The sequence below is a fragment of the Aquarana catesbeiana genome, linkage group LG06 (assembly GCF_042186555.1).
Source record: "Aquarana catesbeiana isolate 2022-GZ linkage group LG06, ASM4218655v1, whole genome shotgun sequence".
In the NCBI taxonomy this organism is placed as follows: domain Eukaryota; kingdom Metazoa; phylum Chordata; class Amphibia; order Anura; family Ranidae; genus Aquarana; species Aquarana catesbeiana.
The window spans coordinates 354,486,376-354,500,660 of NC_133329.1; the positions used below are offsets into that span (position 1 = coordinate 354,486,376).

Genomic DNA, 14,285 nt, shown 5'->3' on the forward strand with positions numbered 1-14,285 from the left:
CCAGTCCTCTAATGCCTGTACCCACACGGTACCCCAAACAAATTGTTCCAAACAAAGCATTACTCACCCAGCCAACCTCTGCCTCTCTCAGAGAACATATCTGCCGCTGGGGAGAGGCCTGGACTGGCCCTTCTCCCTGGAGTCCTTTCTGCCGCTGGAGAGAAGACAGGGAGTCTGGGCTCACTCCGTCATGCTGTTGGGGATCTGGGCCGACTGCCCAGCATCCCTAGGGTATACAGGTGGAGACTGAAGTCCCATCCACCTTCACAGGAAATCCATCCTCTGTTAGTTGAGGGCAGAGTCCAGCAGTACTCGGCCCTGTTGCCAGCCCTTCTGCTGGAAACCCCACACCATCTGCTCCGGCTAACTGTTGGGGAGGGACAACACACACCTCCTCTCCCTTCTCCCCCTGTATCTGCTGCTGGGAAGTGACCACCTCCTTCTCACCTTGAGCCTCCGGAACCGCCGCCGGTGTAGGGCAGAGATCTTGGACCCTCTGTCCTGTTGCCAGCGCTTCAGCTGGGGAAGTTCCTTGTAACTTCACAGATACTTCTGTTGGTGCTTGGCAGAGCACAGTGAAGTTTGGCACTAATAACAGCTCTTCTTCTGCTGGAGGCTCACCAGGTTGTTCTTCCTCAGCAGAAAAGTCTATCAAATCCCCTGTCTCTGCAACTGGTGTTTGGGGATAAAGGTTCACCATCTCCTCTCCGTGGAACCCAGAAGATGCCATCAGTGCTGGGCAGAGGTTAGCAGAGCTCTGCCCTGTTGTCAGCACTTCAGGTTTGGGGACGGCAACCTTTAGATTTTTCCACTGCCGATTCTCTGGCATTCTGCTGGACAGGCACATTCCTCCATCCAAGATCATCCAATGCAGAAACAGGTTCATCAAGGTCAGTCAGCACTTGCTGCATCTGCCATAAGACCTCTGCCTCCATAGCTGCGGGGGCAGGTTGGCAAAGCACACTGTTACTCTGCCACATTGTCAAATCTTCAGCCAGGATTTCAGAGTTGTCAACTGGTATTTCCTGATAGTCCCAGGCAAAGGGAGCACCACCCTGCTGCTGAGCAGAGTCTAACAGCTGTCTGTAGGCGATCTCCAGCTCCCATTCCTGAATGGCCAGAAACTCCAAATCTTCCTGTGCCCAGTGCACTTCTGAGACATTCAGTCTTCACTCTCTGTGCTCCATTATTTCCTCCAAACGCCACTCCCGATCACTCCCAAAGTCAGGGTCCCTGGACAGCCTCCAGTACAACAATCCCAGGCCATCGTAGTCAAAGCCTTCCGTGGGGCTGTCATCTGCTGTCCACGGGCACACTTGGGCTACATACCACTGGAGGGCTCTGTAGCTCTCGTCCAACCGCATTTCTGCCCGGATCAGCCTGTTTAACTCAGCTGTCCACTCCTGGTTCGGCTGTTCCCCCAATAACAGCATTCGCAATTCATACTGCGACCAGTACCTTACATGGATGGAGGGGAGAACTTTTCCCTGGTTTCGCTGCTCTTCCAGAGTTTGCAGCGGATAGAATCAAACCATCCTAGCAGGACCTGCTCTGATACTGGTCCTCTGAGCTGTATCTGCTTCTCTCGCAACCTCCTTCTGAATTCCTTATCCATGGTGGCTGGTATCTCTCTTCTCCTGCTATCTGGACCTTGGATCCAGGTGATGGTTTGGATGTGTTCACGGCAAGGAAGCACGATCCCACCATTCCCTCCATGGCTCTCAAGTAAGTCTTTCAGCGTGGCTCTCCTGCAGGCTGGTTTGGAGTGTCCCAGTAACTGGAGAGCAAATCCCACGGCTGCCAACCAATGTAACGAGCCCCTTGCTCGCTTGGTTCCACCCTCCAGACACTCCTCTGCAGCTATAGAATCAGACTGCAGATCGCAACATCTGATTGCTCGGTCATCCAATGCTCCGGGATTAGAACTACAGCTATGTGCTGTTCTAACCCAGTTGTGATAGCTCAGAACAAACATCAGGCAGGCTGTATGTAAGTTCAACCAGGAATCTCTTTTATTGCAAAATACAGGCTCTTTTATACACTAAAAGAGGAGGTGCAGACCTCCTGCTCATATTACTCTAACAATACAGCTGTAACCTAATTAACCTAATTAACATGAGCTAATTAACTAATCCCTTTAGACAGCCTAGATGACTCAGACATGACCTTTAAGCCAGACTGGCCGTCTTGTAGTTCAGAAAATCCAATCAACATTATCACAATAGCAGAGTTAATTAAACACAAACAACAATGGGGATCTAATGACTCTTAGATCCCATACTAGAGACTTATTTACAATACACATTTTAGCAGACAAAAGACAGGTAGCTGGAATTGATGACATTAGCATTTAACAGTAGGAGTCCCAAAGGTATGAATCAGTCACTATTCTAATATGGCAAATCCAGGGTCCCCAGAGTCTGTGTGTCCTGGGGGACCAGGACCCGAATCCACAGTAATACCACCTCAAGGGTCCCCAGGCATACAGCTCACAAAGAGCACAGTTCCCCCAAATGCCAGGGCCCACGATTGATCAGCAAGAGGCTAGCATTCAGTCCACTCCAAAAGTCTCTCTCCCGGCTAGGTCTGTCACAATCCCATATACAGTTGTGGTCATAAGTTTACATACCCTGGCAGAATTTAGGATTTCTTGGCCATGTTTCAGAGAATATGAATGATAACACACAAACTTTTCTTTCACTCGTGGTTAGTGTTTGGCTGAAGCCATTTATTATCAATCAACTATGTTTACTCATTTTAAATCATAATGACAACAGAAACTAATCAAATGACCCTGATCAAAAGTTTACATACCCTGGTGATTTTGGCCAGATAACATGCACACAAGTTGACACAAAGGGTTTTGAATGACTATTAAAAGGTAACCATCCTCACCTGTGATCTGTTTGCTTGTAATTAGTGTGTGTGTATAAAAGGTCAATGAGTTCCTGGACTCCTGACAGACCCTTGCATCTTTCATCCAGTGCTGCACTGACATTTCTGGATTCTGAGTCATGGGGAAAGCAAGAGAATTGTCAAAGGATCTGCGGGAAAAGGTAGTTGAACTGTATAAAACAGGAAAGGGATATAAAAAGATATCCAAGGAATTGAGAATGCCAATCAGCAGTGTTCAAACTCTAATAAAGAAGTGGAAATGAAGGGGTTCTGTTGAAACCAAACCACGGTCAGGTAGACCAACTAAAATTTCAGCCACAACTGCCAGGAAAATTGTTCGGGATGCAAAGAAAAACCCACAAATAACTTCAGGTTAAATACAGGACTCCCTGAAAACATGTGGTGTGGCTGTTTCAAGATGCACAATAAGGAGGCACTTGAAGAAAGATGGGCTGCATGGTCGAGTCGTCATAAGAAAGCCATTACTACGCAAATCCCACAAAGTATCCCACTTACAATACGCCAAACAGCACAGAGACAAGCCTCAAACCTTCTGGCACAAATTCATTTGGAGTGATGAGACCAAAATTGAGCTTTTTGGCCACAACCATAAACGCTACATTTGGAGGGGAGTCAACAAGGCCTATGATGAAAGGTACACCATTCCTACAGTGAAACAAGGAGGTGGATCATTAATGCATTGGGGATGTGTGAGCAACAAAGGTACAGGAAATTTGGTCAAAACTGATGGAAAGATGAATACAGTATGTTATCAAAAAATACTGGAGGAGCATTTGCATTCATCAGCCAGGAAGCTGTGCATGGGACGTACTTGGACATTCCAACATGACAATGATTCAAAACACAAGGCCAAGTCGACCTGTCATTGCCGGCAGCAGAATAAAGTGAAGGTTCTGGAGTGGCCATCTCAGTCTCCTGACCTCAATATCATTGAGCCACTCTGAGATCTCAAACGTGCAGTTCATGCAAGACAGCCCAAGAATTTACAGGGACTGGAGGCTTTTTGCCAAGAGGAATGGGCAACTTTACCATCTGAGAAGATAAAGAGCCTCATCCACAAATACCACAAAAGACTTCAAGATGTCATTGATGTTAAAGGGAGCAATACACGGTATTAAGAACTGGGGTATTTAAACTTTTGATCAGGGTCATTTGGGTAGTTTCTGTTATCATTATGATTTAAAAAGAGTAAACACAGTTGACTGATAATAAATGGCTTCAGCCAAACACCAACCATGAGTAAAAGAAAAGTTTTTGTGTTATCATTCATATTCTCTAAAAAATGGCTAAGAAATCAAAACATTTTTGCCAGGGTATGTAAACTTATGAACACAACTGTATACAATACACAATCCCATAAACACAATCTTTCACCCACAGTTAATCTAGGTCTCAAAAAAGTTGGGACAGGCAGCAAAAGTAAGTGGTACTAACAAGGAAGAGCTGGAAGAACATTTTGCAACTAATTAGGTTAATTGGCATCTTAGAGAGGTCAGAGTATCTCAGAAGTAAAGATGGGCAGAGGTTCACCAACCTGAGAAAAGCAGCATCTAAAAACTGTTGAACAATTTCAGAATAATGTACCTCAATGTAAAATTGCAAAGACTTTACATATATCATCATATACAGTACATAATATCATCAAAAAAAATCTGAGAATCTGGAGAAATCTCTGTGCGCAAGGTACAAAGCCAAAATGCAATATTGGATGCCTGTGATCTTCGGGTCCTCAGATGTGATGGACATCACTGAATGGGCTCAGGAATACTTCCAAAAAGTTCACCATGGCATCCAAAAATGCAAGGCAAAGCTCTATCATGCAAAGAAGAAGCCAGATCCAGAAATGCTGCCATCTTCTCTGGGCCAAAGCTGATTTAAAATGGTCTGTCACAAACTGGAAAACTGTTCTGGGGTCAGACAAATCGAAATTTGACATTCTTTTTGGCAACCATGGGCACTGCATTCTTCCAACTAACTTGGAGAGGGACCTTCCAGTTTGTGATCAGTGTTCAGTTCAAAAGCCTGCATCTTTGATAGTATGAGGGTGCATTAGGGTGTATAGAATGGGTAGCTTGCACATATGGAAAGGCACCATGAATGCTGAAAGATATATTCAGGTTTTAGAGCAGCATATGCTCAGGCAAGAATTGGTCAACATTTCTGTCTAAAACATGGCCCTGTTTCAACTTTTTTGAAATTGGACTTGTACTTTGCCAGCTTTTTAATGCCATGTCCCAAATTTTTTGATATGTGTTGCTACCATCAATTTCAAAATTACCTTATTTTTTTTCTTAAAATAATACATTTTTTTCAGTTTAAATATTTGATATGGTTTCTATTTTCTATTGTGAAATAAATATGGATTTATGAGATTTGCAAATTATTGCATTCTGTTTTTATGTAGATTTTACTTATGTCACTGCAATTAATGCCAGTAGTGATGATAATGCCAATGATGGAACATATGGGGTAAGTAGGGGTGGAAACTGTGAGGTTTGGAAAGAAATAAGGTAAAATGGCATGATGCACTTTCAAGCACAGGCGGTATGTTACTGTAAGTTTTTAACGTGGACAAATTAGCCCTATGGCAATAGGCTGGCGAACATGAAGATATATATGTATAAAATGTATAAAAGTATAAGCATCAAGTAGGGCCAAAGCTATGTCCATTGCAGGTGATGCCTGTCACTAGTATTTGTACGTAAATTTAAATGCTTGTTAAGATGACTTGAAATTTTTTGTATTTTCCCTTTAATGTCCAAGACAATCCAAGCCTGTCATGTCTGTTAAAGAAAGAGGATGATAGCTGATTTCTGCATTGTCCTCTTGTATCATTCATAGTCTGCATTGGCCCCAAACAACTTTTTCCTGTTAAAGCTCTTTGCTCTGACCCAGCTCTGATCCCTGAACATTGGGAAGCCAAACAAAGAAGTCTTTGAGCTGCAGTGGTAGGGGTTTTACTTCTTGTTTTACAGCAGGAGGGTTTTATATGGTACTGTAAAATACTTATAAATAAAAATAAAATAATAAAATAGAAACTAAACAGCACGAATAATGGACATAGCTGTAACAGAATTACCGAGCCCAGGTACAAATGCCTAGCCAGGGTGTCCAAGAAACTGATTTTTGATAATGAATTACCATTCAAAGACAGATTTAAATGAATTGCCCTTTACCACTTCAGCCCCGGAAGGTTTTTCCCCCCTAATGACCAAGCCATTTTTTGTGATACGGCACTGTGTTACTTTAACTGACAACTGTGCGAGCGTGCACAGGTGTACAAAAAACTAAATTGATGCCTTTTTTTCCCACAAATAGAGTTTTCTTTTGGTGGTATTTGATCACCTCTGCGGTTTTTATTTTTTGCGCTATAAACAAAAAAAGACCGACAATTTTGAAAAAAAAACAAAACAATATGTTTTACTTTCTGCTATAATACATATCCAAAAAAAATGTAAAAAAACTTCTACATATTTTTGGTAAAAAAAAAATCCCAATAAGCGTACATTGATTGGTTTGCACAAAAGTTATAGCATCTACAAACTATGGGATAGATTTATGGACTAAAATTGTTTTTACTGGTATTGGTGGTGATCAGCGATTTTTAGTGGGACTTCAACATTGCGGCGGACAAATCTGACTCTAAGTGACACTTTTTGGGGACCAGTGACACACAATACAATGATCAGTGCTAAAAAAAAAATGTGCTGATCACTGTATAAATTACACTGGCCGGGAAGGGGTTAACAGGGGCGATCAAAGGGTTAAGTGTTTACTGCAAATGTTTTCTAACTGTGTGGGGGATGGACTGACAGGAAGAACACAGAGATCACTGTTCCCGATTACTAGGAACAGAAGATCTCTGTGTATTTCCCTGTCAGAACAGGGATCTGCCTTGTTTACATAGGCAGATCCCCGTTCTGCCACTCTGTGGAGTGATCGCGGGTGGCCGACGGACATCGGGTCCTCTGGACCCGCGGAGTGGCTCCCCCTCCCTGCAACGGGCGCGCGCGCCCACAGTATCTAGTGCACGAAACAATGTACAGGTATGTTGTTTCACACAATAGAGCCGCCCTGCTGTAGTATATATGCGGTGGGTGGTCTTGAAGTGGTTAATCTACGCCTCTGCTAGATCGTGTTGTAGTATTTAAACTCGTTTTAAGTATATAGACTGCTGATCTTATATTTCAGGAATCATGCTAAGATAGTATTAAATCATGCAATTTTAGATTGTGTTTAATTTATCACATTAGTTTCATCATTTAAAACTGAATTCTACATGATCTATCTTGTATCAATGTCGGCATGCCTACTTAGACACGTCCAGTGTTCTTAATTTCCCATCTCTCATTGAGGACAGTAGGGTTGTGTCTCAGCATCATGTCTCAGTTATCATGAAAGCTTGACCTGGTTTCAGATGCTGCTGGCAGCAAATTCTTGAAGTTTTTATGACACTTTTTTTTTTTTTTTTTTTTTAACGGCTTTATTTCCAGTGTACCTATTGAACCCAGCTAGCAATGGACGGTTTATAAAAAGTAGCAATAACATATATGACATGTCAGGCTATATTTTTTTACCACTTGCCAAACTAATGCATGGAAAGCAGTGTTGCAACAGGGATAGCATGTTCCTCCGGAGCTTCCATGCAGGGGACACCTTCCTACACATTGGGGTTGATTTGCTTAAGCTGAAGAGTGCAAAATTTGGTGCAGCTCTGCATAGAAACCACTCAGGTTCCAGTTTTTTTTTTTTGTCAAAGCTTAATTGAATAAGCTGAAGTTAGAAGCTGATTGGCTACTATGCACAGCTGCACCAGATTTTGAACTCACCAGTTTTCGTAAATCAACCCCATTGTGTCTATTCCTCGTCCTCAGATAAAAAGTCACTTCACAATTTGTACTTGCCATAAAAAAAATAAAAAAAAAAACTTTAACAATACACATTGCTTTAAAAACATTTGGAGAAAAATTACCTCATCTGTCATCAAAGTGGCAATTGACCGCCCGATTTCATGATACTGCTGTCCCTTTCCAAGTGGCCCCAGTAGTATAAACAGAAATCTGCATAGCAAGATGAACAAGAAGAACATTTTCAGTTATTAAAAGACAGAACCAGCTGATATAACACAATATTATGGTAGCAGTAATGATGATCAGTAGTAGAGCTGTGCAAATCTATCTGTTAGCTTTAAAGTGATTGTAAAGGTAAAAAAAAAAACAAACATATCATACTTACCTCCACTGTGCAGCTCGTTTTGCTCAGAGTGGCCCCGAACCTCGTCTTCTGGGGTCCCCCGGCGGCTCTCGCGGCTCCTCCCCACATCTGATAACCCCCTCGGGGAAGCACTTCCCCGAGGGGCTTACCTTGCGGGTGCGCTTCCGAGTCCAGCATTTATAGAGACCTCATGCAGGACTCGGCCCCCCGGCGCTCGCGTCATTGGATTTGATTGACAGCAGAGGAAGCCAATGGCTGCACTGCTATCATTCTATCCAATTAAGAGCTGAGAACCCCGGGCAGAGAGAGAGCGCATCCCCGCCGGGTGAAGTTCGAGGGTTCAGGTAAGTAAAATGGGGGGGCTGGGGGGCCGGTCACTGACAGGTGCTTTTTCACCTTAATGCATAGGTTCATAGGATGCATTAAGGTGAAAAAACACGAACCTTTACAACCCCCTTTAAGGTTTACAATAATAAGGCTGATTCACTGCTGACAGATAACAATGAAAATTCCACTGTACCAGGTGTACCAGGGAAATTCTGTATTTGTATTGGACAATAAAAATTACTTCATCTTATCTTTGCAAAAAATAAAGGAAACTTAAAAAATCCAACTGTAAAAAAAAATCCAGCTGTGATAGGTTTTCCAACCTTTTTTGTATCTAAAGTGAGATGTAAAAAATTGCATACACATACACAATATGGCCAAGAGTTTGTGGACACCTGACCATCACCTCTACCTATATAGCGAAAAGTATTTGCCCATTCCTCTAAATGTAGGCATTTTCAGTGAAGGGTACTGTTAATTTTAAGGGTTACAAAGACATTTTAGACACTTGTGTGTATCCAATCTTGAGGCAACAGTCAGGGGAAGGCCATCTTCTGGTCCAGCATGACTGCACCTCTGTGCACAAAGTCAGTTCCATAAAGGCATGGTTTGACCAGTTTGGTGTGGAGGAACTTGAGTGGCCTGCACAGAGTCCTGGGATGAACTGGAACTCTGATTGCAAGCAAGAGTCAAGGGTGTGGTGGTCAACTGTGGCCCGAAGAGTTCGATCCAGAGCTGGCTAGTGGTCTCTGGAAAAGCTCAGGGCATTTAAAAGAAAAGAGGGAGGTGGCTGAGCCTTTATAGTGTAGCAAATTGCTTAACAAAGGGTACATTTCTTTGACAAAGTGAAATGACTCAAAGGTGGTTCCACAATAGGAAAAAAAGAAACTGTTGAGACTGTTGCCACCTTTAGGGGTGGGAACACACAGCATTCCAAAATGGAGAAAATCTGTCTCTATACAGGATAAGGCCGGTCACTCTCTAATGCTTGGGGTTCTGTCATGGGGCCTCTGTGAAGTTCTCAGGCGGGTGCATGAAATCAGTAAGTACAAAAGGAGTCTGCAAAAATAACCTGTCAGTGGTCAAATCGGCAGAGGCAACCAAAGTTATATATCTAAAAATGGGTCGGAGTCGCCTGCTTTTGTGAACATCAAATTTCTTTATTTCATCAAATAAAATGTGTTTTGTGGCTTTCAATTGCCACTTCCTTAGTTCAAGGGTGATACCATTGAAGTTATAGTAATACTAAACTACTAAACTTCATTCACATAAATCATATATACCATGCCACTGTATTTTGTTTGTTTGTTTGTTTTTTTTAAATTCTCTTAGTATACGGTGACCAGACGTCCCCGTTTTCCGGGGACAGTCCCTGTTTTCCGACTACGATCCCCGGACCCCATTTGTCCCCGCTTTTGCCGGTCGGCATTTGGGCAGCCAGGCTGTGGCAGTTTTCCGATGGATGGGGGCGTTTCCCGGTGGACGGGGGCGTTGCCCCGAGAGATGACACATGCAGAGCTGTGTGTAGAGTGACTGTAGAGGAGGAGCTGGAGCGGCTCCAGCCTGCCTATGCTGTGCTAGTGTAGTTATTAGCCGCCACTCCTCCTCAGCTGAAAAATCCATCACTCTTCCAGCATCCCGCCCCTCTCCTCCTACCTCTGCTCCCTCCTACAATCGCGCTCCTGGCAGCATAGGGGAGAGGACAGAGTACAGCGTTCCTCCCCTTCCCTCCGGTCCTGCAAGGCACTATGGGAATTGTAGGCAAGAAGTAGTACAGAGTGAATGGCCACAAGCAGGTAAGTTTTTATGCTAGCAGCTAACATAATAAAATTTTTCTCTTTCACTGACAGGCAGCACTTATGGGCAATCATATATAGATATATATCTATATCTATCTATATAAATAGATATCTATATATATATCTCTCCCTCTATATATATATATATATATATATATCTAGATATAGATATATATCTATATATATATCTATATCTAGATATATATATATCTATATATATATATAGATATAGATATATATATATCTATATCTATATAGATAGATAGATATCTATATAGATATAGATATATAAATATAGATATCTATAGATAGATAGATAGATAGATAGATAGATAGATAGATAGATAGATAGATAGATAGATAGATAGATAGATAGATATAGATTATATATATATCACACTATACGGTCATATAGTGCTAAGCTTACTTACTGCGACAAAGTACCCCGAATTAGTGGGGAAACATATTACAGCGCACACATTCAAGAATGACATTTCGTGCAAGGCTAGTTAACCACTTCCCACCCGGCCGTTTATGTGCAGTGGCCGGAACGTCCCTCAGAAGGAGCGGGATCGCGCGCGTGCGTGCCCGCGCAGCTGCGCAATCCCGATGCGCTCGTGTCACCCGGACACGGCGCATCTCCGATCGGCAGGAGGGCACTGTGATTGGCCCTCCTGATCACATGATGGCCATGTCGAATCACAGCCGTCATGTGATGTAAACACAGAGCCGGTTGCTAGGCAATCAGCTCTCCTCTCCTCACACGGAGGTTGTCAGTGAGGAGAGGAGAGCGGATCGCTGCAGCCGGCTGGTGATCAGTGAGTATGAGCTGTTTTTTACAGCTTTTTACTCACTGAACACCAGTCTAGTGTCCCCACACACATTTAAAAACACAAAGTAAACACAAAGTAAACACACAATGTCCCCAAAACCTGTCCCCAAAACACATGTCCCTAAAACACATGTCCCAAAACACATGTCCCCACATAGTAAAAACACCTGTCCCCCACATATGTCCCAGTAAAATCACATGTCCCAATGATTATCTGCACACATATGTCTGCTGGCTCAGCGGAGATCAACGGAGAGATCTCCGCTGAGCTGGCGGACAGAGGCGGACTCCGAGGCAGCGGATCCGCCTCGTGGGAATGATGCCTAATGCTTAAGTAATCTAGTTACAGCTTATCTGTTAGTGGTAGTGTTCCTTTAAGTAAGACATGCTTGTCTCTCTACAGATTCTGTACCAGTTTGGCAGTGTAGTGATAGCAGTAGTGTCATGGCAATGCACAGCAAAAGAAAGTGCTATTTCAAAGATGTTCTCCAAAAAGAGTATCCTTTCCTGAAAAGTGCTGGAAAGGGATCTTCTGTTTTTTGCACAATATGTAATTCTGTGTTTACTATTTCAAGTGGAGGTAGGACATCAATTAAAGACCACAAAGCCACAAGCAAACACAAAGCTGCTCTAACTGCCCATGCAGGTTCGACCTTTGTGACATCATTTTTTCGAAAGGTTGAACCCTCACAGAGTGAATATGACCTTGCTTTACAAGAGGGAATTTTTTCACATCACACCATTGCCCATAACCATAGTTTCAGATCAATCGACTGCACTTCAGGATTAAATAGAAAGTTCTTCAATTCTAAATTTTGTTGTGTACTAACAAAGAGTGATGCAATTGTGAGAAATGTATTTGCTCCTTGGTCAACAGATGAGCTCAAACATGACCTTGAGCATGTTAATTTTGTAGCACTTTCGGTAGATGTTTCAAACCATGGACATGTCAAGTTGCTGCCTATTATGGTTCGCTACTTCAAGGTACAAGAGGAAAGCACCTCTGTGGAGACAAAACTTCTTGATTTTGTTGAACTGAAAGGTGAAACAGCTGAACTTATTTCAGAGGAGGTGATAAAAATTATACAAAAATTCCACCTGGAAAATAAAGTTGTGGCCTTCTCTGCCGACAATACAAATACAAACTTTGGTGGACTACGAAGGCAAGGGAGAGAAAATGTGCACACTAAAGTTAGACGAGCCCTCCAGCGAGAAGTTATAGGTCTTGGATGTCCAGCTCATATTGTGCACAATTGTGCCCGAACTGCCCTAGATACAATCCCAGTGGATGTTAAAAATATTCTTAATAAGATTTTTGGATAATTTCATATATTTACTGTTCGTGTTGAAAGACTGAAGAGTTTTTGTGAGTTTGTGGGGCAAGAATATCAAAACATCCTTAGGCACAGCAATGTCAGGTGGCTCTCAATGTTACCTGCTTTAGAAAGAATTCTTATGCTCTATGAGCCGCTGGAGTCCTTTTTTTTGTCTGAAGAAAAGTGTCCAGTTGTCCTTAGGAAGATATTTGAAGACCTTACAACTGAACTGTGGCTCACTTACATCCACAGTACTATGTCACTTTTCCATGACACAATAAAATCCCTGGAGGGGCAAGATCGCTGTGCCGTGGAATCAGCTGAGATCCTCAACACCCTTAAAACTAAGCTGTCTGCTAGACATGAGGAAGACTTTGTGCCAGTGATGGTAACAAAACAAATCAAGGAGCTAGAAAGAGCTGGGGTTATAACACAAGCTTCCTACTTTAAAGTTGCTCTCTCTTTTTTTGATGCCTCGGTCCAATATTTACATGCATGGGGAAAGCATATAGATGACCTTGAAGACCTTTAATGCTTGCTTCTGAAAAGAGTGCCTGCAAGGTCTGATATTGAGAAGACCGTTGAACTTCTGAACACAAAATGCCCGAATGTAACCATAGATGAAGATGCTTTGTTTGATGAAGTGACTTTTCTTAATGCATTCCTAAAAGAGAAAATACCTGAATGGAATACATCAGCAACAGCAGTGTCTGTAGCCAGCAAGTGGGATGCAGTTATGAACCATTTCAAGAGAGTGGAGGTACTGTACCCCACGTTAACCTTCAAAAATTAGCTGAAGTAGTTCTATGTCTGCCAAGCAGCAATGCACCAGTGGAAAGAGTTTTCTCACTCATGAATGATGTACGGACTGCTGAGAAATTACGATTTCTTGTGGAAACTATTAAAGCGATTCTCATTGTGAAAACTAACTTCAAATTGTCCTGTTTAGAATTTGTGGAGAAAATCTCCAAAAACAAAAATATTCTCAGGCACATTTATTCCTCTGAGAAATATGCAAGTTAAAGGGTTACTCCGCAAAATGTTGTAAAACGCCTCCAGTATTTTATATTGCTTTTGTTCCTTTAACATTTGTAGTCTTCTAACAGTTAGCTATTAATATTTGATTATTTATGTTCGAAGGTATCTTACGTGTTGTTACCATGCAATCTTTTACTGTTCTGAATTGTTAATTTATTGTTCATTGTTATTGTTGAACCAAAATTTTTTGGCAAGAATAAAATACAAAATATGCATTGAAAAGTTTTATCTCATTCATCTTATCTTCTTAACATTTGGTAGTCGTATCCCAAAAAATTCTACAGTGTGAGTCTGTGTTTGGCCAGCCCTGATTGGTGCTGTGCCAGTCACATGACTAAAAAAAAAAACAGTTTTAAGAAGAGCAATTCAAATGAGATTATAAATATCAAATAACTGTTTTAGTGCTCCTTATAATACTTTATTGAACATCAAATGTGTATTTTTTTGTGCATTACTATGGTAGAGTTAAAGATGATTGACACCAACTTTCACACATCCAAGGCTCTTTTTTTTTACTTTATAGGTATTAGCAATTACATTGGATGTATATAATACTGATTTATATTAAAACTAAACTTTTTTGTGATATTCTTAGTGAATGTAATCAATCAACATACTATATCCTGCCCCTATAGTGTTTAGTAATAGGAGGACATGGAGGAGGAGGAGGGAGAGGAGTGTCATTTACCAATATGTATACGCCCACATGTGTGACTAAAATGACGGCGCGATCACTTGTAACAACCCGGCGTCATGTCATGACGCCGGTTCCTCTCTCCCCTCTGTGTACTGATCTGTACAGTGGAGGGGAGAGTTCGGATGGCAGCAGTGCCAATACTCTGC

At 42.1% G+C, this 14,285-nt stretch overlaps 1 protein-coding gene across 5 annotated transcripts in view; it reads right to left on the reverse strand.

Moving 5' to 3' along the window:
* SLC4A10 (solute carrier family 4 member 10) overlaps positions 1 to 14,285 on the reverse strand; it is a 391,254-nt gene that overhangs the window by 60,952 nt on the left and 316,017 nt on the right. For all 5 annotated transcript variants that reach the window (XM_073634046.1, XM_073634049.1, XM_073634045.1 and 2 more), the window contains exon 9: positions 7,889 to 7,976. In XM_073634046.1, coding sequence (XP_073490147.1) covers positions 7,889 to 7,976 — 88 coding nt within the window. The remainder of the gene's footprint in view (positions 1 to 7,888; positions 7,977 to 14,285) is intronic.